At 33.3% G+C, this 23,459-nt stretch overlaps 1 protein-coding gene across 3 annotated transcripts in view; it reads right to left on the bottom strand.

Annotated features, from left to right (window-relative positions):
• Window positions 1-1,553: 1,553 nt before the first annotated feature.
• Window positions 1,554-23,459, bottom strand: part of LOC124410109 (protein draper) — a 40,878-nt gene continuing 18,972 nt past the window's right edge. Inside the window, exons 2-18 of one of the 3 annotated variants that reach the window (XM_046888272.1) lie at window positions 16,741-17,145; window positions 16,026-16,155; window positions 15,496-15,661; window positions 12,702-12,948; window positions 11,479-11,599; window positions 10,747-10,884; window positions 9,415-9,594; window positions 8,666-8,993; window positions 7,382-7,489; window positions 6,813-6,977; window positions 6,253-6,459; window positions 4,982-5,137; window positions 3,963-4,139; window positions 3,564-3,674; window positions 3,265-3,471; window positions 2,569-2,763; window positions 1,554-1,999 (exon numbers count right to left, since the gene is read on the bottom strand). In XM_046888272.1, coding sequence (XP_046744228.1) covers window positions 1,701-1,999; window positions 2,569-2,763; window positions 3,265-3,471; window positions 3,564-3,674; window positions 3,963-4,139; window positions 4,982-5,137; window positions 6,253-6,459; window positions 6,813-6,977; window positions 7,382-7,489; window positions 8,666-8,993; window positions 9,415-9,594; window positions 10,747-10,884; window positions 11,479-11,599; window positions 12,702-12,948; window positions 15,496-15,661; window positions 16,026-16,155; window positions 16,741-16,844 — 3,039 coding nt within the window. In that variant the 5' untranslated portion in view covers window positions 16,845-17,145 and the 3' untranslated portion in view covers window positions 1,554-1,700. The remainder of the gene's footprint in view (window positions 2,000-2,568; window positions 2,764-3,264; window positions 3,472-3,563; window positions 3,675-3,962; window positions 4,140-4,981; window positions 5,138-6,252; window positions 6,460-6,812; window positions 6,978-7,381; window positions 7,490-8,665; window positions 8,994-9,414; window positions 9,595-10,746; window positions 10,885-11,478; window positions 11,600-12,701; window positions 12,949-15,495; window positions 15,662-16,025; window positions 16,156-16,740; window positions 17,146-23,459) is intronic. The other 2 variants (XM_046888273.1, XM_046888274.1) reach the window with 2 other exon arrangements.

Raw genomic sequence — 23,459 nt, 5'->3', positions numbered from 1 at the left:
TATATAGATGTATAGATAATAGAAATGTATTTATCACTGCATCACAGACAGACACACACACACACATACACACAGTCAGGCGCGCACGACAAAACATTGTTGGATTGAAATACTTTTGTAGATTAAAAAGTTTCAAATCATGACGAGGATGAAATTTCTTTGAATATTTTGTACTCGATAAATGCCACCAAAAATTTGGCCAAAATCATTCTTACAGTTCGGAAAACGCGGTAATGAGTATATACGATTAATGAAAAATATAAATCGTATGCCGACTTGACGAGTTTACAGATATAATGGATTATCAGAGTACAGGAATATTAAAAATAGTAAATTATTTATGCATCATATCGCTATGAAATATAATTTGTATTTACGTATAGTGTATGTAGATGATTTATATTTAATGTGTTATATATACAACAACAGTAATAACAATATCGCGAAATGTTATTTCAATTATTATTCTTCTCTTATTGCTCTAACGAAACATACCTACTTGATTCATATCCAAGGATCGCTTGGAAACCGCGCCAATCTGCATTTCAGCAGAAATTTTGTATGTACAATATAAATGGATTGATTATTTTTCCTTATCTTTTTTCAATTTTTTAAACACAATACTTATATATACGAATTATTGCTATACCTAAAGTTGAATGAAAGTAAACGATACGCAGACCTAAGGTATAAAATATTTTTTTTTTTTTAACAAGAATCGGGATTTCTGTCCATAAATTGTTGACAGCAGTTTTGCATTAGCGCGCGGTTGCTTGAATGCTCGAATACAGTTTTAAGAAAATTTTTGGTATACCAAAATTTTAAAGCCTTATATCGAGCAGGTATAAAAATTTGTAATAAATATTTTTGCAACGTAATTTTGTATTCAGCTGCTAAAAATTGATTGTGTAAAGATCAAGAACACAATAATATGTTGGATTCGATTATTTCACTGGATTTCTTCCGTTGAACGGGATCCGATATAATTATAATTATACGGTGTATTCCGCAAAATGTTCTACCATTTCGTTGATCATATGATCAAACTTAGATTACGTTAAGATATGAAAATTATCGTTTAATCGTTACCGTTACAATTGATTTTTAATTCAATTTTCTTCTTTTTATACAGTCGATTGAAAGCTGAAAATCAGACAAAGAATTTTACGACGCTCACGTCTTTGAACCTCGTTTTACGAAATACTCGAAGACTCTGCACCGAACTATGTTTAATTTTTATTTTTCGTCCTCGATAACGTGAACTTAGAGCTATTGACACAATTAAGCTAATATTTCGGAGTCTGAACGAGAACGAGAAAAATCACCCGAATTGCAACAACGTGATCGAAAATAGTTACCAGCAACTTTATAAACCGTCGCTTCAATCGGGATATCAATATAATTATACAAGTTTTCGAAAACAATAATAAATGTCCAGATATTTTCATCTGCATGCAAATCATCCAATACCAATAAAATAATAATAATAATAATATTAATAATAATCAGTATCACGATTTAGCCCGTATCTCATTTGGCATAAGGTTATTTTCACATTGCTCTTATAAATTTTATCCATATTGCGTATATATTTATAATTTGCGTTAAACTCTCTCTCTCGAGGTGAGAGTTTCTGCTATCACAATCGGACAATTTCCACCAATTATTTTATACAAGTGCTTCAAGTTCGTCGTCTCGAGCTAATCTTTTTCCCCACTTTCGACGTCCGGATCGCTAGATTTGCTAGGACCACTCCCATCTTTGGATCCGAATCCGTTCACCATTCGTTGATAATGCGGCTTCCATGAACTCGTCGGCCTCGTGTAGTCGAGATGATCGTATTCCATTTCACCGTTGTTTTGCTTTATTTCGTCGTAGACGTGCTCGGCAGCTTTCTTTGCGTCTAATTCGTCGATGCTGTGATACAAATTAGGGTTGCCAAGGTCGGCGTCCTTGTTCTTAGAGTCGAGACCGTTGTATTGGAAACGTCCGAAGGAATCTGCGAGGGGTGATAAAAATTTGATGGTTTTTTCTTCATGGTAATATTTCTATGATTTTTATGGCGAAGAGTAAAATTAATTACAGAGACGGCGAGGAAAGTTTGTCGCAACTTTGCTTGATCTATATTTAAAGCGAAATTAAAGAACGCGATTATTTGATTTTATGATATAATTAGCTTAAAATTGCTGAATTCGAATCATATATATGAAATAAATAATTTCTTCAATTAGAGAAGCATTTTATACTTTTCATGAAATTAATAATTAATATATAACGGTAACAAAAATGTTGAAGATATCATAATACAATTTTATAAACATCAATAAGTCGTAGGAAAAAGTGTTTTTCAGTCAAATCGAACTAAAATTATTTCTTAGGGTCTAAAAATCGTCGTTTTAAGGAATTTGTTTTTCATTTTCATGCATTATTTTGTAGCACGATGGATTCGCAACATCATATCTTTGAAGAAATAAACACGAAATACTTGCAAGTGAATAGTTCATGAATAATAGTATCATATTAACGAAACGAAGTTATTAATAACATCGAATCGAGACGAATAATTACCTTTACAGCTGCCATCGTCATCGCTAGTTGTATTATAGCCAGCAACTATGGGACCGAGTTTGGCTCGTTCTGTGTTAATATTTTTGGTACCTAGGTCGTTTTTTATCTGCACATTGTTCAGCAACGTTGCTGTTCCGTCGTCAGATCTACTTGAATCCCGATACGAGTATACCGGATTATCGAAGTGATTGCGATCTGTGAAAGAAACAGAATAACGTTGATATTTCAGTTTACAATGTGGCAAAAAACATAAGATAAAAATTCTTCAAATATTTCAATTGTTTACCAAAAGTGAAAAATATAGTTCTGCATGCGAAATGAAAATCTGTTTTATAGTCTTGACCAGAATTTTCACTACGAACTAGGTGTATTAACTTGTAATTATTGCGATAATTTTATTTTGGTCCAACAATAAATTGATGCTGACGACTTATTCAACATAAAAAAAAAAATGTAAGAAACAAAATGCAGAGATTTAATGCTAGCAATAACCCAAATAATTTGGGAGTGATAATTATAATCACAAATGAATAATTTCTTGTACGACATTTTCTTGTAATTTTTAACAATATTTGAATCGTTACAATAGTAACGATACCTGTTTTACTGTAATTTTGCAATAACTGTAACAAAGGACAATTTCTTCGGCATTTATGAAATAGCGAAATTTGACAGAAAAAAAAAAAAAAAAATTACCAGGCGTCGTCACAGGTTCAGCGATGTACTGAACCTGAGCTATTTCAGTTTTCAAATTAGCCACCCTCCTTCTATAGTACAACCATATCGTGAATATGATCGCAATGAAAATTAGAGCGATCGCAATTCCCACGACGACACTTCCAGATCCAGATTCTTCTATCGGACGGACGCTCCTTTCTTGCATTAACTCGTCGCAGTTTTCACCTGAACAATTTGAAAATATGCTTGTTTAAAAAGTTTGAAAATGGCGGAATATAAGATGGAGTAAACGCGCGTATTTGAAATTCAGTATTTACCTTTGAAACCCTTTTTGCAAGTGCAACCAGTTTTCGGGTGACATACGAAGGAATCGGACTTACACTCGCACGGTTCCATGCAGTGATCGCCGTAATATCCTTCTGGACATACTGAGGAAGTAAGGAATTACGTTAAATTATTTTTCTTGATAAAAGGACCTTAATAAAATTCTCTTTGTCCGTTTGAATCGATATTTATTGTAGACAGGATGTAACCGGATGGGGAAATCCCAAGATTTCAATTAGTCGAGATGAATTTTATCTCATTTCGAACAACAGCATTTCTAAACACTTTGACATTCGAATCGTCCCGCTTTTTCAATTGAGGATCAGTCGAGCGTGCATTCATCAAAAAGTTTTGTAAAAATATGTTTCTTTTTTTGATAAAAAGTTTCTCACCTTCTGTGCAATGCGTCCCAGTCCATCCAGGAGCGCATCTGCAGTGACCATCGTTTTTTCTGCATTCGCCTTCGTTCTGACACTTGCAAGGCTGGGTGCAATTCACACCGTACATCCCATCGGTGCAGGGAATTTGACAAGTAGGTCCTTGCCAGCCCGGCAAACATTGGCAGACACCTGTCATTGAAATTTGAAGAAAAAAAAATCCATGAATCGTCCTCGGAAAATGTGGAATATCGAACGTTTTTCAAAGAAATTATTCAAGGTGGCGAGTTTGCAAAAATTAACATAATCCAAAATCGAATTATTTCATGATCAAAGTTTCTACGTCATAGAAATGGGTACTTTGTGTACAGAAAACATGGATGAAAAACGTGTAAAAATACTCGCGTTAAATTTTTTTTTTTTTTTTTTTTTTTCATACATTGTAAAATTTTTTAATCCCAAGTATTTTTCCACACCGTTGCGATTGTTTTACATAACTCATTTGTGGCTCATTTTCTTCAGGAAAATGATTTTCATCATACGAGTGAAATGGAGAAAAAAAAAAAAACAATTTTCACATAGTTATTTGCAAATTGATGAGATTTTTCCTCTTCGAAATTTACATAATTCATTATAACTACTAACATAATTTATGTTACCAACTTCTTACGTACATACAAAATATAAAGCGCACCGAAGCATGAATCGCATTTTTTTTTAACGTCTAATGAACTTTGGTCAAAGAAATTTGGATTTTGAACCACGGTAATATTTTTAAGAGTGTATTGAGCGTGGTGTCACGTGACCGCTTTGAAATTAGAAATTACGAGAGTCGGGATAATTTAACTTAACCAACTTTTTAGAATGGTAGAAAGTCGCTCGTCAATGAACTTTATATATTCTCAGAAATTTCTTTTTTCCTTTACTCAATAAACAAACAACAAGGATAAGAATACCACATGACTTTAAATCGGTCACGTGTACCCATCTCAAATATAATGTTTTATAGCCAAGAGCTATTTCTTCATTATTACCAGTCACGTGGTGACAATCAGCTCCGTTCTTGCAGTAACAATGGTTGGCGCAATTCAGACCGTATCTATGCAGAGGGCAAGGATGTTCGCAAGTTATTCCAAGGTAGCCAGGTCTGCACACGTATTGTCCAGTGACGTGATCGCATGTCATGTTGCCTGTGTGAATTGGAAAAAATGGATAACATTTGATTTCATTGCCGAGTGCTGCGGCCTGCGCGTATGAGTGATGTTAGTATAACAGGCGATGAAAGATTGTATTTTTGCAGAAAAGTCGATAGTGTAAATGACAGATTAATTTCAATTACCGAGGTGTATAGAGTCTTGAGAAATTTATCCAAAGTGTGAAAGGATTATAATTATTAATGCATTCTGTTTGTAATGAAATATCATACCACCTTGATGAACCCAGGACGATTTCTGACGAAATTATCAACAAATTACAATCAGAGTTACTCAAAATGTGACAAAACTACACAACAATGAAAAAGCATACCTTGCAAAAGCAATTGATAATATAATTATCCTTGTCTGACTGTGTACTGCGTTACATTGTTAAAAGGGAATATTAATTTTTAAGCATATGTTTGATGAAATTTATTCGGAACCGGAAGCACGGCGCATTGTAGAAATTCGAAATATAAAAGCGAAGGAAAAATTTCACCCAAGACTGATTAGTCGAAAATTCATACTTTGTATTGACTTTGTTACATCAAGTACTTGTCAAATACAGTTGTTTCATTATTTTGTAAGAAATTTCAAAATCATAAACGAAAACTCGGGGATATCGATGTTTCATTTCAAATAGCTGCAAATTTGAATTGAAAAACCTAGTGGATTTACTCAACTTCACTCCACGTTGACGTATTTTATTGATAAGATTTTTTTTTTTTTCCTTTGGATAATCAGTTCGATATTGCAATTTTTTAGCGTATTGAATAGAAATGCAATCTTTAAAAAATAAATATTTAACAATGGCAACCGATGTGAAACCAAAAATTGATCACTAATATTGTGAAAAATAATCTTCTGACTAAAATAAACCTTCGCAGAGTGAAATCGAACGAATCTACTAGATTTTCAACAACTTCAAACTAATTTGAAAGGAAGTATCGATACCCAATCCTCCATAATTATAATGCCATTACGTTCTATATTTTCACGAATTGCGTGATTCGATGAATAAGCGTTCAAAGCAAATAAAAACTATAAATTTCCGAGCAATCGACTCCCTTATCAACCCTCGATTGCACCCGCTTCTAATTCCGTCTTACCGTTAACTTTCTCTGGGCATTTTTCCTTACAGCCAACGCCGTAAAAGCCCTCCTTGCAAGGATCCGAGCAATTGGGACCCTCCCAACCTCGGGCGCAAACGCAAGCCCCTGTTTCTGGATCGCAAGAGCTATTGTTCATGCAGTTACACTCGGAGTGACAGTCGTCGCCGAATTGACCAGCCGGACATTGCGTCTCGCACCTTATTCCTGTTTCATTAAATGTCAGTCTATGCTCAAGCTTGCGACCCACTTGTTATAAATTTTATTATTATTATTATTATTTAAGTAAACATACTTATAGCTATACTTTTGCCAGCAAACGTATCACTGAGAATTTAAAAATTTCTCCGACGAATCGAACGATAAACATTTTTTACATGCAGTCGACAACTGTAAATAAAATTTCAAAAAAAAAAAAAAAAAAAAAACAAGAAACGGACTAAAAGTTTTTTAGCGTCATTTTCCACTGCGAGAAAATTGATTGTTGATTAATGATCGTTAATTAAAGTTAGGGATGATCGGAATGTAGGGTATAATACGAGCATTGATCAATGACGAACCTTTCCATTCGGGTTTGCACATGCATCTTCCGGTCGCCGGATCGCAGCCTAAGCTGTTATCATCGTCGCAGTCGCAGATCTGGTTACAATCGTGACCAAAGTATCCGTTGGGACATTTTTCCTCGCAGAAATTCCCGGTGAAACCAGCCGCACATGTGCATGTGCCTAATATTGCGTGTACAAAAAGCCAAACATACATACTTGTACTATACGATGCAGGAAACTCGTGAAAGTGTTTTCTCGTCTTGGTTATTAAAAATCTATATTTTTAGGATTATGCTTTGCAAAAAAAAAAAAAAAAAAAAACAAGACACTCGTCTACTTGGTTGTAACTACGGGTTTCGACTCATGCTGACAATTCATGTCAATCAGGGAAACAAGCTAAGGACTTAAGAAAAGGGAAAAAAGAATAAAAATAACTGCAAATATTTCACAAAACTTTCCTCACCACGATACTAGCTACATATTTCCATAAATATTGTTCATTTATATTCCCCTAGAATATTGCGTAGCAAATTTTAGTCACATAAATGGGGGAAAAAATATATATATATACGACGTATTCTTACCGTTTTGCGAATTGCAGGCAGCGTTGTTCAAGCATTTGCAACTCTCCTTGCAATCCTTACCGTAAAGCTTGTCGGGACACGGACGATCGCACAGGATACCATTCCATCCTGATGAATTACCGTTACACGTTTACGAATAATAATAATAAATAACAACAACAAGACAGAACATTGCTAAAAAAGCGCATTGACGCACTTGCAATAAGAATACAATTAAATTGTGCACAAAGTCAAAATACTCAAATAAAATTGAAACGTGACTAAAAAAAAAATACATTTTTAAACTTCCGATTCACCAACTTTTGGCCAAGTTTCTTTCCATAGGCTGAAAGTTTCGATTTAGCTGCAATTATTCAAATATGTAATAGATTGAGCAAAGTTACAAGAATCTTTTGATATTCAGCGTTTCGGACTTTGAAATTTACGTGGAAAAAGTGTAGAATATAAATTTTTTTTAAACAAATTATTTATTCAAATCATTGCTGGTGATTATTTAAATATTCTAGAATTAAAACAATAGTTCTATCTAGTACTGTCAATTATCTAAATATTGAATAATTCAAGATAAAATTACTAATAATTTGAATATTCAATACTCAATATTAGATATTTTTAATTGATTCGATATTCAGTAATTGATAGCCAATATATTATTAATTTGTTAAATATTTTATAATTCGTAATAGAATGTTGCTAATTAGAAATATTTTTAATAATCATCAGCCACTACATTACTAATGAATACACACAACAATATACTACAATGACTAATGTATTGGCTGATGATTATTGAACATATATAAAATTTGTAACATTCTATTACGAATTATCAAATATTTAACAAATTAATAATATATTGGCTATCAGTTACTGAATATCGAATCAATTAAAAATATTTAATATTGAGTATTGAATATTCAAATAATTAGTAACTTTATCTTCAATTATTCAATATTTAGATAATTGATAGTACTAGATAGAACTATTGTTTTACTTCTCAAATATTTAAATAATCAGTAACAGTGATTTGAATAAATAATTTATTTGAAAAAAAAAATGTATACTTCAATTGATTTTATTAGATACCTTTTATAAAACAAAAAATAAATACTTAAAATTGTGACTTTTGCCGATCTCTACTTCAGAATTGGAGTTATTTTTAAAAATTTGGCCAAATGTTAATGGATCGGGTTCAAACTAATAACAGTAATAACAAATCAAACGTTCATCCCACACCTAATGAATCGATAAAAATCGCAAATGAGAGGTAAAAACGTTGAGTACCTGCTGCGCAGTTGCATCGTCCGTTTTCCGGCGAACAAGTGGCTCCGTTATGGCAGTTGCACTTCTGGGCGCAATCTTCGCCAAATCTACCTTCGGGACAGGGTTCGTTGCAGTGTTTACCTTTGAATCCCGCTGCGCATGCGCAAGTGCCGTTAAAAGGTGAACACTGGGCGCTGTTTTCGCATTTGCACTGCTGCTGGCATCCCTTGCCAAAGGTGTAAATCGGGCAAGTGTGAGAGCAGATCTCGCCGTCCCAACCGGCGTGGCAAATGCAGCTTCCGGTCCAAGGATGGCAGAGCTCGGTGTTTTGTTCTTCGCATACGCAACTCTGGAAAATTTTATGAGTGAGAATTCGTGATCGAGGAATGTGTGAAATGGGCAGAGGTTGAAAACGAGAAGGGAAGATTGGTAGAAAGGGGAAAATAGCGGATTTTCATTGACGCGAAAATCTCATTCGTAGAGTTGTAAAAATGTAAAAGGTCCAAGTGTAGAAAATTCAAAATATAGAAAGTTAAAATACAGAAAGACAAAATCGAGAATCTGTAAACGATACGAATTCTGATGTTTCTACAGTTTGACATTCTGTATTTTTACCATTATGTTTTTTCACCTTTCCTTGCTTTAACTTCCACATTTTTGTATTCTATAAATTGACTTTTCGCTTCTTTAAAATTTCGATATTGTGGTTTTCGATCAAGCTAGATCAGTCGAAATATCAAGAAGACTATATCTAGATACTTTTTACTCACGTTCTTGCAATCTGGACCCCATAAATTGTCTGGACAAGCTCGCTCCTCGCAAAGCTCACCTTTCCACCCGTTTTGGCAGTGGCATGATCCATCGATCGCCGAACAAGTCGCCCCATTTTCACAGCTGCAGTTGCCTATGCAGTTAAGGCCGTATTTGCCGTTGGGGCAGCTCTCCACGCACTAGGGATGAAAGTGTTTTGATGAAAATTAGAAAAATTCGAACAGGGATATAAAAAATTTGAGTTGAGAATGGTTTTCATAATTGCATCGTTCGAAATCGTTAAACTCTGGTGTTTGGACCCAATTTTTAGATTTTTTCAAATTATTTCTTTCATTGTAAATATTCCCAGAGACTGGTTAGAGAAAATGTTATAAACAATTGTTCCTAGAGAGGATGAAAATAGAATTGTTTATTTACGGTACGCCGAATGTTCTTCAATAACTACAGTTATAACTCTGCCGTGATGTAAAATTTTTACGATATTTTTACATGTTTCGTGGGGTTCTAGTTGATGAGAAAAGTGAGACAAAAAACATTGAAATTGAATAAAAAAACACCAGAGTTTAAACGTTTTGACTATTGTAATTGAAAAATCGTTTCTCCTAGTGTTGATATCTTATTGTTAGCTTGTGTCATTCAATTCATTCATTTATCTTCATGGTCATTGGTGGAGATAACATTGCTGGAAATGTTGCAAACGGATTTTTTAATTCTTTTTTCAATCTTCAATATAGATTTTTGCTCTTGATCGTTAAATCAGATTTAACAGATTTGAACAGCTGCGATTGATACGGAAAGCTTTGCAAATAATCAACGATTATCAGAAAAAAAGACCCTAGTTTTACCATAATTTTCAGCATCAAAATTAAAAAAAAAATGGTGTAATTGTCAAACTTTACGCTTATTTTACTCGAAACAACACTTTTCAAAAATTTTCATTACGTGATAACTGTGCAAGTTTTCTCTATAAATCTGTTACAAATCAAAGACTGGTTAAAACTCGATAATAATGCGAAAAAGTGTTATCAAACCAAAAGCAACAATTTTTACCGTTTCAGACAACAGCCAATATCGTACTGACGCATCAAGTGCAGGCTTGTCAAGAATTCTTTTGGTTGCTCAATTTGTGATTCATAACTTTAACAATCAAAAACCATTTTTCGTCTTCGAAATTTACAAAGCAGATAAAATTATCATTTTTCGATCTAACAATTATCGCTTATTTTTGTAAACCTTTCCGTGTGAATGGCAGCAGCATATATTCAAAGTTGTATCAACAATCAAGCCTAAAGGCAACATTGAGTTAAAATCATGTTTTCTACCATACACACCTTCTCTCCAAGAAAACCAGGTTTGCATTGACATTCGCCAGTTATGTGATGACACGATGCTCCGTTGTAGCAATCGCAGGAAGACGAACAATTGTTTCCCCATTGGCCATCGGGACAACGATTAGCGCATACGGATCCCTGAAATAATTTATATTCATTACGAACTGAAACTACTTACTTCAAGCGACATTGATTTTTTTTTTTTTTAATAGACGTGCACACGTATGGAGGGGGGGGGGGGGAGGGCGAAACAGTGTACTTAAGGAAATACTTAGTTTTCGAGGGACTCAAATACGCTAAATCTTTGTTTTCTCTTTGTTTTTGTTTTTTTTTAAATTGTAACCGAAGAAAATAAAAATGATTTTCAGACGTCAGAGAAAAACAAAAAATTTTCAAAAATTTGCGATAAGTCAAAGTAATGCTCAATAATTTTTATAGAAGTTATTTTTGGTTATTTAAAAAATATTTTGAAAAACAACATTTGTTTATATAATTTTAAGGGTACCCCATTTTGCCCGCCCCCCTATCACCCTCCACCCCGCTTTGACGGCCCCTCCCCTACGATATCGAGTCTCTTTTTTCTGTTCATCGTTTCCTTTGACATACATTTGTTGTGTTTATTTGAACCGGGTGAAGATAACTCAACTGCAGGGGAATCCCAAACATTTTTATCATACTAACCAAATGCCTTATCTTGATTTTATCAAATGTATCGCGGTATTAATAACTCACCGTCCATCCTGGCGTGCAGAAACATTCGCCATTTGTCGGACTGCAAGATCCGCCGTTTTGGCAACTGCAGTTCGATTTGCATTCGTAGCCGTGTTTACCTTCTGGGCACGGAAAATCGCACCTAAACGACAAAAGAAAAGTGATTAATATTTGCACAGTTTAGCATACGCTTGGAAACTGAAAAATGTACAATGTTGACGAGTATTTTCTATTTTTATATATTCGATTCCAATTTTTCCATATGAAATTGAAAATTCGTCAATTATTATAGGTTCGAGACACTTCGTGATTACAGTAATGAGTGAAAGGCGGAAATTAGTTGTTGTTTTTGAGATTTGCATATTTTAGTCAAATTATAATACAGTCTGCTTTATCATCTATTTTACAACGTAGGTTTTTCAAATTTTAATCAAAGCGTTCTTTACTCTGAAAACGATTTTTTCAGCAATTTGTGATTTTCGTTTCCGATGAATTCAGATCTTTTCACGGAAATTCCGCAGAACAAGCTGAACCAGAGACAACTTTCTAAATTCCACATTACATGGATGATTATTCCCTCTCATCTGCAGCATTCGCTGGACATGTGCCACGTTTGGTAAAAAATAATTACAAGTAAGGTTGAAAAAACTTTCGAGGCCTGTCTGTTTATGCATATTCTACGAAATAGCGAAGTGAAAATTTCTCAAGGCGGCCATAAATTTATAGTAACTGTATTTTTATTATAAGAATTTTTCGACTTCGATTTTTTTCGATCTACTCTAAAGTCAGAATTCTATTTCTATTTCCTAAAAATTTAAAAGCATAAGAATTGGGCACGAGGATTCAAATATAATACAAACAAAAACTCGACATTTCACATCACCATTTAATGATGTGTATTACTTTGTTGAAAAGTTAAAAAAAAATTAAGAATCTCAAACTTACAGGTACGGTGAAATAGAATTAATTTACACACAACTGATCAGAAATTAATTAAGGACGTTGTTATTACGTATCTACCCTTTGAAAAAAAAAAATTTTTCGAGCACAAATAAAATTACGAACAATTTCCTGGATTGTGACTTTTTTCAACGATAATTAAGTGCCGTATAATATAAAACAATGCCCTAATTCGAAACAGTCTAAATCAAATAAACAACAAGAAAATTTCATGCGAAAATTAGAATCACAAGGAAAGTGAAAAAAATTTAAGGCTGTCCAAATTCTCATGAATCCCAACTTACAGAGGTCCTGTGAATCCTGGGGCGCAGAGGCACTCGCCGGAAATGTGGTGACAGTTGCCACCGTTTTGACACCGACATTCCTCGCCACAATCCAGTCCGTAACGATCAGGCGGACATTTCTGATCACAGTTTTCACCCTTCCAGCCCCTAGTGCACTTGCATTTTCCATTAAAAGGGTCGCAGCTACCGCCATTACGGCACATGCACTCGTCTTGGCAATGCCGACCCCAGTAGCCGGTCGGACAGGCTGCAAATCGAACAAAAGTTACGTAATAAGATAAAGTTTTTTTGCAAAAGCGAAAGAGTGTATAGTAATTATAAAAAAACAAGAATATAAGTGGGGGAAAGTGAGGCAAAGTGGGCACCTTAAAATTTTTGATATTTGATAATTTGATAAAATTAATCACCTGAACTTTTTATTGAATATAAATTATTCAGAAATTATAATTACTCTAAACATTTTATTCTGATTTTAGAACATTATTTTCTTCAGGGGCCCACTTTGCCCCACCCTCTCCTATATATCGGGGAATTCTATGGGAATTTAACCAACGTCTGACTCTCACCTTTTATGATTTAGTTCATGAAAACTTTTCTGCAGTTGTTCCAATTCTGAAACAGTACCCTGAATTTTTTCAAATTTTTCATTCAGAGTTGGGACAATTGCAAAAACAAAAATTTTCATTACAAATAACAAAATCAGAAATGGTAAGGGCCACACGTTGGTCTGGTTCGTATAGAATTCCCCGTACGTAGAAATTTCTTGTTGTGGTTACTACAGAGTCTTTAACTATGTGATTTTTTTCTCCAACCGAAAACTATAATCCTGTATGCAAAATGAAAAATAATTTTTTTTTTGTTTTTTGGCAACAATGTTACTTGTACTATATTTTTTTGCAGCAACTATTGCGATAATTTGATTATGGTGCAATAATGAATTGATGTTGATGGTTGTAACTTGACTGAAAAAATGCGGTCAATTAAAAGAAGAGATTCAATATCGACAACTATAATCACACTGAATAGTTTAATCACTTTCTTGAAAATTCTCCAACAACCCATCCGTTCTTTTTAACGATGCCGATTGTACTAAAATTCTCTAGTAACTGTGACAAATGAAATTTTTTCTCAGTGACAGTTTTTATCATTGTCTTTTAATCACTATCTACAATTTTTCAAACTACCTCGCAATTTTCTTTTGTCTTCTCGTTTCCGTGCTAAATTCTCAAATTATACTATTCGCGATAATTAGCCTGTACATTGTATAATATATGTATATAGAAATAGAAGTTACGTATTATATTATCCAACGTCTTCCATGAGATATGCACCATAAATACAGAATTGTGAAGGTGTGGGTGAAAATTACAGCAATTTAATGGCTGAAATGTGCACTTTCATTCGGCATGTACTATACAATGCTTCGTGCAAGTTGTAAGTGCATATAACGCACCTTCGAAGTTTGAATTTGATCATTTCTTTCGCGTTTTTTAGCTACATCCTGGGCTATTTTTTTTTTACTTGGAAAATAGAGTTTTTGTTCACTTTAATACTTTACGATACAATATTGAACACTGGTGCAGTTTACATGAGATAAACGTGACTAAATATTGATAAAATTCCATTCGTGCGTTATTCTGCCAGTTGAAAAATTTACTAAATATAATTTCAATTGAAAGAATAATTTCAAACTTCATTTCTAATGTTTTTTAATATCAGTTATTGAAAAAAGTTATATTTGGCAAATCGGATTTTGGTGAAACTGTTGGTAATTCGTCTCTTGCCATTCAATATTTATCGGTATTGATACAGATTTAATTTATAAAACATACATTATCAATGATTTTGTAAACGTTTGTGATGAGCATTTATTCTTCAAATCACTAATAGATAGTTGATGAATATTATTCCAAAAAGAAATCCGTGAATAGGACAACAAAATTTCACGCTTTTTTCTTTGTTATACTTTATACCGATTTCCATTCCAAATATTAACATTCAACGACTAATCCGAATGAGAATTAAAGAGGAAGAAAATATCGAGGAAAACAAATAAAACCTTGAAGTGGTGACGTGGAATTTAATTTTTAAACGTGAGGAAATTAACCAATAAATGTGGCACAATTTGAATGATAAAGATCAATGAATTTTTCAACGATCTAACATTGATCTTTCTCAGTGCCAGTTCTCTTCGACGTTTCACTGTTCCAGGGTGTCCAGTTATTTATGAAAACGGAATTCCCTGAGAATTCCAGGTTTTCCAGACAAGAGAGATTATTTATCCAATGTGTTCTCAGGTACACAATAAATGAAAAATACAATAGTCATACGAACATCATCATTTTATATTTGACTAGAGCAAATTTGTGAGAATTCGCCAGCACGTACAATTAAAAAAAAATCCTAGCTTAGTTTACGACCATTGCCTAAAAGTGGAAATAAAAAATTTTCTTTCTCACCAAATGGCTAAATTTTTCTGAACCTGGGATGAAAATAAGTGTATTCCAAATACGACACGAAATTCTTTGAGATTTCCACGTTTTTTTCCAGGTGATATCAAATTCCCTGAGAATTCCCTGATTCCATAATTTCCATTCCAATACTGGACACCCTGTTTTCGAATTTGCGTTTCACCGCCGCATGTCTATCATATTTATTTATGAGTATAATATATCATTGCATGATTCACATTCAAGAGGTCAGCATGCAACTATCGTTGTAGCAATGAACAAACAAACATCCCGCTCGTAGTGAAACCTGATTCGTGTGGTGTAATTGAATTAATAAAACTTACTAATATTACAGGAGGGTCCACCATAGCCGGACTCGCATTTGCACTCGTCCGGAGCAACGCAAGTGCCGTGAATACAATCTTCGGAACATACCGGTATGCATCGATCCTTGTTGCTCTTCGTGTATCCGTTGCAGCATTCGTCGACCGGCCGTTGTTTAACCAGCGTCTAAACGATCAGATTTCATTTGACTTGTCATATAACAAATGTTTTTCATAAAAACTAGAAACTCGAGATATTTATTTTCAATTTTTCATTCTTAAATTTCTTCAAACATCATCGACACCGTTAATAATCATTCTGAATTGTTTGCAACTTTACAAATTCGATGCCTTAAATTTACAATAAATATGTTTGATTTTACTAGAACTTATAAGAAGAGCACAAAAACGTCGTTCGAATTTACTAAATTTTGTAGTAAATTTGTTGTATTTGCAAAATGTCCGATACAATGATTCATTTTTGTTTTGTTTTTTTATACACAAATTATACGCTTGTTTGAATTTTTTATTACAGAAATGAAGCGATTTACCTGCGTCCTGTATACGGGTTTAAAGTTGAGCTTGTACTTGGTGCACCTGAATTTGGGAAAGCTGAAGCACCACGAGTACTCCCGGACTTTGTACGCTTTGTTTTCCGATATCGTAACAGTCGTTGTGTATCTTTGGAAAAAAATTGATTAAGAAAAAGAGAAAAAGAGAAAAATGAGAAAAGATTTTTTCCGGAATTCAGAAAATTGCACGATATAAAAATACTGTGCCGACAAAATCGAGTTGTTGAATTTCAAGCTGCACAAAATGAACGCGATTTCCAAAGTTTCATTGAAATTGGTGTATATTTAGGGGTTGCAAAATTCAAAAATGTGTGGTTTTTGGATTGTTTATGCCATTTCCAACATAAAAATTTATTTCACTGATGTACCCTTCATATTGTTGCAATTTATTGCTGAAATTTGGTGAAATACGTAATATTCAATAAGTGGAAGCTGTGAAAAGCGAGTGTTTTTTGTTCATTCATATGAACAGCTTCAAATTCAACAAATCGATTTTTTTCGCATAGTCTAATTGTATACCTATTATAAAGAAATTCTTATGCATATTTGTAGAATAAATAACACAATTGCAATATATAAATATCGTAAATATTTCTGTGGGATGGGAAAAAGACGGATGAAAATCATTTTTCAGCTTTTCTTTTCGCTGAAAAAATTCTACCGTAAATTGAAAAGGGAAATTTTTTATACTCACGATTCTTGCCGCGTACAGACGTTCGGCCCTTCGAGAATTGGTTGGGCGAAGTCTATCATGGATAGAAGGAAGGTGGCAACGACCAGTGAAACGAAGGAGGCCATTTTACTTTCTTTTCTTCCCTTAGTTGCGAGGGTCGCGGATGAATCGTAATTTCATTAGTCGTAATATTCTTAGCTGGATTTAATTTTGTGCTGGTATGATTTCGTCGTGGATTTTCTGTGCGATAATAACGTAAAATACGCGTTGTTATCCGTTCGCATTTTTTTTTTTCAATTATCTTATCGTAAGAATCATTCCCTCAGAAAATTGTTAAGTGTGTCGTGGTTTCACGTCGTATACTGGGAACTACTATCCTTCATCCTGATCAAATTCGGAGTTGTGGGGTTCAGACTTTGCCTTCACCTGAAACATGCAATGCAAAATTTCCAGTCAGACTCGCTCTTTACATTAGAACATTAATATTTATTTGACTTGTTATTTATTTATTATAACTATACCAACATTATAATTCATACTCAAATAATTTAAATTGTATTTTTAGAACTGAATCAAACAGTAAAACATTGTTAATCCCACAGGGGAAACGATTCAGTTAATCACGTATGAATTTGTAAAATTATTACAAAATTAATTCTTTTATATGATTGATTCAGACGATAGCAAGTAATTTTTATAATATGTATATTGTTCTTAATCGTAATGCATGATATTACACTATTTTAATTCACGATGTTCTAATTCTTTTATCATTAAAAAATGGTGATAATACAATTTCGTCATCGTCATATAAACGAAGCTTATTGTTATTTAATTATTGTGGGTATTCAACTATCGTTGTTACTAATTACTAGGTTCGATGATCACATCATTAAGCACCACAATTACTGTGACCATAAATAATATTCGCGTGGTAAATCGCAAGGATCAGATCAGATCAGATCAGAGGTTGCGACGAGCTGCGTACGGCTATTTTAAATTCGCCAATTGAATTAAATTACGCTTAATGATGCGAAGAAGGAGAAGAAAGAGGATTAAAAAGTAACTAAAACAGCGGTTGCATGGCTGCCTCAGCAGCGCCGATCCTTCTGGCTCATTTACGATGAATCGAAGCTGTGTCTCGCGGTTTTGCGTACATATAAATGGATTCATGTGTGTGTAGGTTACTCGTTTATATACAAGCAGATTTAAATACGTATGAAACGTACAGTCCAGTCAAAGAGCTGTGAAGACAAAATTATGATATGAAGAAGGTTTAAAAGTGAACAAGTGAAAAACTGAAGTTATAATCTAGTATGATTTAGTCGAAACAATTTTTCCTTGCGTAAATTTCAGCTGCAATATCGGAAATGTAGATGGCTTTCAAGAGATCCGATTATTGACGCGTTTTTACGATGAAAAAATCGCAATGTTTGATTGATTTTAATAAACTAGGGTTAGTTTTGTCCGTAAATGAATTTTCTACGAGTTAACAAGGCATATTTTCCATTTAGTTTCTCAGTTGGTAAAAAATATATGTTTACTGAAGTTATTGTAAGTGATGAAAAGTGAACCAATGCTTCAACCAGAATTACTCCATCATTATCGAAAATGTGATTTTGTAAGCTTGTAAAGAATTTTTCAACGAACAAAATGAGTTTTTAACCACGTTGAAGTTAGTAACGTTATCGTAATCATTCATGCTCAGGAAAAACCATCATTTCGCCATTTTGGAATTGTCTGAAATTCAGTAAACTGTAATAAAACAAAACACACTCATATTTCAAAATTTTAGTTCCTTTATAATCATTTTAAAATTAAGAAAATAGTTATTTTTTACCCACTAATTAGTTACGATAACTTTAACCTCGTGAGTTTTGACTCTCTGAAATCAATCAAACGATGCAATTTCTTTATCGCAAAAATGATTTATTAAACACGGAGAACTCTTCGAAGTCAACAATGATTTTGCTTTTATGTCTGAATTGTATGCATTTTGCAAAAAAACAAACATTTCAACTAAAATAACTTCGGATGTGACTTTTAAACCTTCGTCTCATCATATTTCTGTCTTGGCAGCTCTTTGACCTGACTATACATTTGATATATCCTTAATAATCAATTCGATTGCATAGAAATTCTTTAAGTGAAATGGATATATGCACACGCCGATCTACTGTAGAATCGACTCGGCTTCCTCGATCCGCAACGTCTTTACAGTGAGTGAATCAAATGTGAAACGCAAGACGACAACGACGATGATATTAGACCGTAAGTATCAAGTAACTGCACATTATAACCGTTCGTTTGTGTCGGGACATCAACGCTTCAGCGAACGATTATTCATATAAATAACGTTATTCATAAATTTAATCTGGAGCTTTCATTTATTTCTGGACATAAATTCGAAGCAAGGACTGAAAAAAAGAAGCAAACTGACTGCAGATTTCTGCCAAATTATAAGATTCAAGTATTTAATTTAGAGACTTTCCGAATAAATATTTTGATGACATTGAATATAAGAGAAAATGATTTTTTATTTTTTTATTTTATAAATATCGTTGGGATTTTCAAGCAAATAGCGTTTAAAAAAATCAGCAGCATGGCGTGACGAATAATAAAATACGTTATTCAAATTGTCGAGAATTTGATGCATAATATTTATTAAAGCCACAAAAGTAAAATGATACTATAATTCAATCCAGACGTGTTTATATACTCCGTTAATTCTTATTTCTTCTTTTTCTACGTCAGAAGAAAATATTTGCCAATGTCTTGTTCCAGACGGTGATATTTTTCTTTAAATAAGTGTCACATACATTATATATAGATATATATACATAGATTCACATTACATTATTATTCATTGGAAGTTTGGATAAAAATGGTTTTGAAGCAAACTATTTCTTTGAAACTTGACATTTATTATTCATCATTTCTGTTCACCATGTTGGCTCAATTTTTTTTGCAATTTAAAGGCATCGCATCACTGATTGAAACAAAAAAAAAAAAATTAAATATCGATTATCCCAAAATATTTCCAAACTTGACTGAAGATTAGACCGAACAACATATATCAATCAGCTTAATAAAATATCCTTATACCCAGTCGATTTTTTAAATGAAATTATCAAATTCTCAGTACATTAGCATTATATTCATCAAGAATGTCTTATCATCATTTATTCTCCTTGTCTTCAACGTGTTCAGGTCCTTCCACATATTTGTATTATACCAAGTAGATTAGATTAGGTCATAGACGCGACACCGTTACACACAACAACCATATGTAGCTACGTAAAGTGAAAAATTCTTAGATAGATACTATGTCATACATACGGCAGAGTCGTAGATTCGTTTATTACGTGATTACAAAAACAGACATGAGGGGCACGCTGAACGTATTACGTAGGTATTAGTATGTGCACATATATATATATTATATATCTACCTGTATACATGCTGTACTACATCTTTACGACGTGACACCTACGCGCTTCCAGTGCGATGAAACGTTCAAGAAACACGTAGAGGTACACGTGACGTCATTCACACCTTGAAATTATTTTGTACATACCTTCGATACTTTAGGACTTTGAAACTTTCCTGACTGTTATACAAATTTTAACGCTTCATAGAATCTAATTTCTCGACAGATTGTTTGACAATGTGAAACGAAATTTTCAACGTATGAATTGACTGATTCAGAAGGACAGATTGCTGAACTGTTTTTGTTAATATTTTTCACTAGTTATAATCGCCTTGGATAAATTCGATATTGAAAAAAATGTTGACAGTAAACTGTTCAAATTATTGGATTTAATGTTTTGATTAAAACCGCACAACAAAAAATAAAAAAAAGGTCAGCATCAACTCTATGCACGCATCAACCTGAATTTTGTTATTAAATAATTGTAATGGGTACAACATTTTTTTCAGTAAAGTGTTTATAATTTATCGTAACTAACCCTATGAACAATGTAGTGTTTAACACAACGTAGGATTTTTATTTCATATTGAATTGGTGTAGGTATCATACATTTATCCAGCTGTTAATTCAGTCGCGACGAATTTCGCACAATCGGTAATATCATTCGGTTGATTTCGTAACAAGCTGTGAAATTATTTGGCAATATGAAATCTGGGTCAGGGTTTGGAAGAAATTGTCATCGTACAATTTCAGTTTGTTATTATCGCAGTATTCTGTGAATTGTTTGATAGAATTTTCTTAGCACCGGATTAAATTTTTTAATTATTTAACTATTTAGCATTATTTATAGAACGACTGAAAATGGCGAATTGTGAAAAGTATTGGAAAATTTCTCGTCATTCGATCTTAATCGTTATAATATAAATTCATTTTTCCCTTTCGCGAAGGTATTCATAATTAGATAAAGCTAGAAGTTAAGGAGCTTCGTTGGCAAATTTTTTTTTTTGTATATTTGTATTCGGAATCATATATAGAATCTTGCTAACTTCGGCATTTTCAGCAACGGTGCTACGTAGGCTTTGGTAACAGTAAAAATAAGTGTCATTTTACTCAGTCGGTAAGGACTAACTATAGCATCCCCTTAACAAACGGTGTTTTTACCGACCAACCAGCAGAATGAAAAATTCACCTGTCATTCCGCGACGGAAGCATGGGACAGACTTTCTCACCTGCTGAGGACCATGGAAACTGCAATGGATGTTGGCCATTTTTAGATTCGAGTTGACAGGTGAATTTCTCATTTAGCTGTCGGGTCGGTAAAAAAACTATTTGGTTTATCTTATTGTATCCCGTTAAAGAACGTGCCTTGCTAGCCGACAGATGACGAATTCCTTTAATTTTGCAAAATCATCCAGTCTTCCCACGTCTCTGCCGAATTTTCGCATCTTTGCAGACAGACATATAAATATATATATATATATATATATATATATATATATATATATATATATATACACATTATATTTCTACGCATTATATTTTGCACATTGTTACTCGCGTTTAAAGTACACAAATATGCACACTTCGATGTATAAGAGTAGTGAATGTGCCGAGGTCGTCGACGATTTTTATACAGCAAAATATGCTTTATAGGCATACATTATATGTGCAATGCGAACCAATAGGCGGCGGAAAACTCTTAAGTGGATTCCTCTCTCTCTCTCTCTCTCTCTCTCGCTCTCTCGGTATCTGGACAAGCTCGAACAGCGCGTCATGGACATTTCCAGTTACGCACGCATACAGGAAGAAAACTCGAACGAAAAACAGTTACTTCAACGTACTTGTGCACCTGGGGTCACTTCATGCGCTACTTTTTCATTTCAACTCAGCAAGTATGATTCACCGATCCATCGATTGTGTATATACATTATACCTACAGGGTGGATAGGGTGGGGGTTGTCTTTTTTTTCAAATTTTGTTTTTTCATATCTTCTTACGTACTTTTTGAAAAGTTGGTTCTCTAGTCTTTGAATATTTATTTATTTTAGCCTTTTAATATTATATTATTATTTGAATATTTCAAATACTCTAACCGAAATATCTCGAAAACTGTACTAGTTGAGAATCTGTTTTTTTGGTTTCATTTTATAGATAGTCAAATGTTCCATAAAAAAAAAAGGTAGAGCCTAATATATATACCTAAGTGTTCATCTTATATTCGATACGAACCTTTAAAATTCAGTGCATTGAATAAATGAATGAAGATGCTTATGCACGTTCGTATTACTTTGAACGTTCGTAACGAATACAAGATGAAGATTTCGGTGTACAATAGTCTCAACCTTCTTTATAGAAAATTTTATTATCTAAAAAATGAAACCAAAAACAGCTTCCCAATATGTAAAGTTTCAGAGATATTTGTATTTTTTAGAAGAAAAAATGAATGTTCAAAAAAAAAAAAAAAATGATATTTCACCGCATGTATTTGATTTGATAAGAATTTATTCGATCTGCAATAAATGGTTTACTTTTTTCATGTTACAGTGGAGACAAAAATTTGAGAAATTGTTGATTAATTTCACGGCGTTTTCCAACTGCTAAAACTCTATTTATAAATATTTCGCATTTTCTGTGTTAACAATAAGACCTCATGTGTTTTAATGCAAAAAATTTCGAACTCTTCGAACATGAAATCGACTGTAAAGTAGATCCTCGTGAATTTTCAAAAAATACGTTATTCCGACATTGAAAAATTTTGTAGGTACAAAAGAGATGAAAATGAATAGTTTAGACTTTTTCATTAACAAAAATGTTGTCACTTTATCAAATATTCTGAAATTTTTATAGTGGTATAAGAATTTTGTCACAATCAAATCTGTAAAAATATTCCAGATCCGTGAATGTATTTAGAAATTTTTAGATCCGAGGAATATTTTTATTTCACTTCAAAACTTTCAGAATATACTTTTAGAAAAAAACTGTCATTTCCCCCAGCAAAGAAAAATCAAAAAAAAAAAAAAAAAAAACGTTTCATATTCCGTTCCATTGCAGATTCAGGATTGAAATTGTTGTAAAATTATTAAAAATTATAAAAAATAGATTTCACCATTTATTATTTTTTATTTTCTGTTTTCTGTTTTTGCGAAAGCAGAAAACGCTGCAGATCTAACATATTCGCGAAGAGATGAAGTTGGACACTGGGTATGTATGGTTAGCCGAGCGCTCACTGGACCATCAGATCCATCCGGTTTCTCGTGGAGGGAAAGACACGAGCATAGACAGTGGAGAGGATGAGGATCACGCAGCCTCC

The sequence above is a fragment of the Diprion similis genome, chromosome 8, assembly GCF_021155765.1.
Source record: "Diprion similis isolate iyDipSimi1 chromosome 8, iyDipSimi1.1, whole genome shotgun sequence".
Classification (NCBI taxonomy): domain Eukaryota; kingdom Metazoa; phylum Arthropoda; class Insecta; order Hymenoptera; family Diprionidae; genus Diprion; species Diprion similis.
The sequence above is the reverse complement of the archived record's forward strand: the minus strand, read 5'-3'. Positions and strand labels throughout refer to the sequence as shown.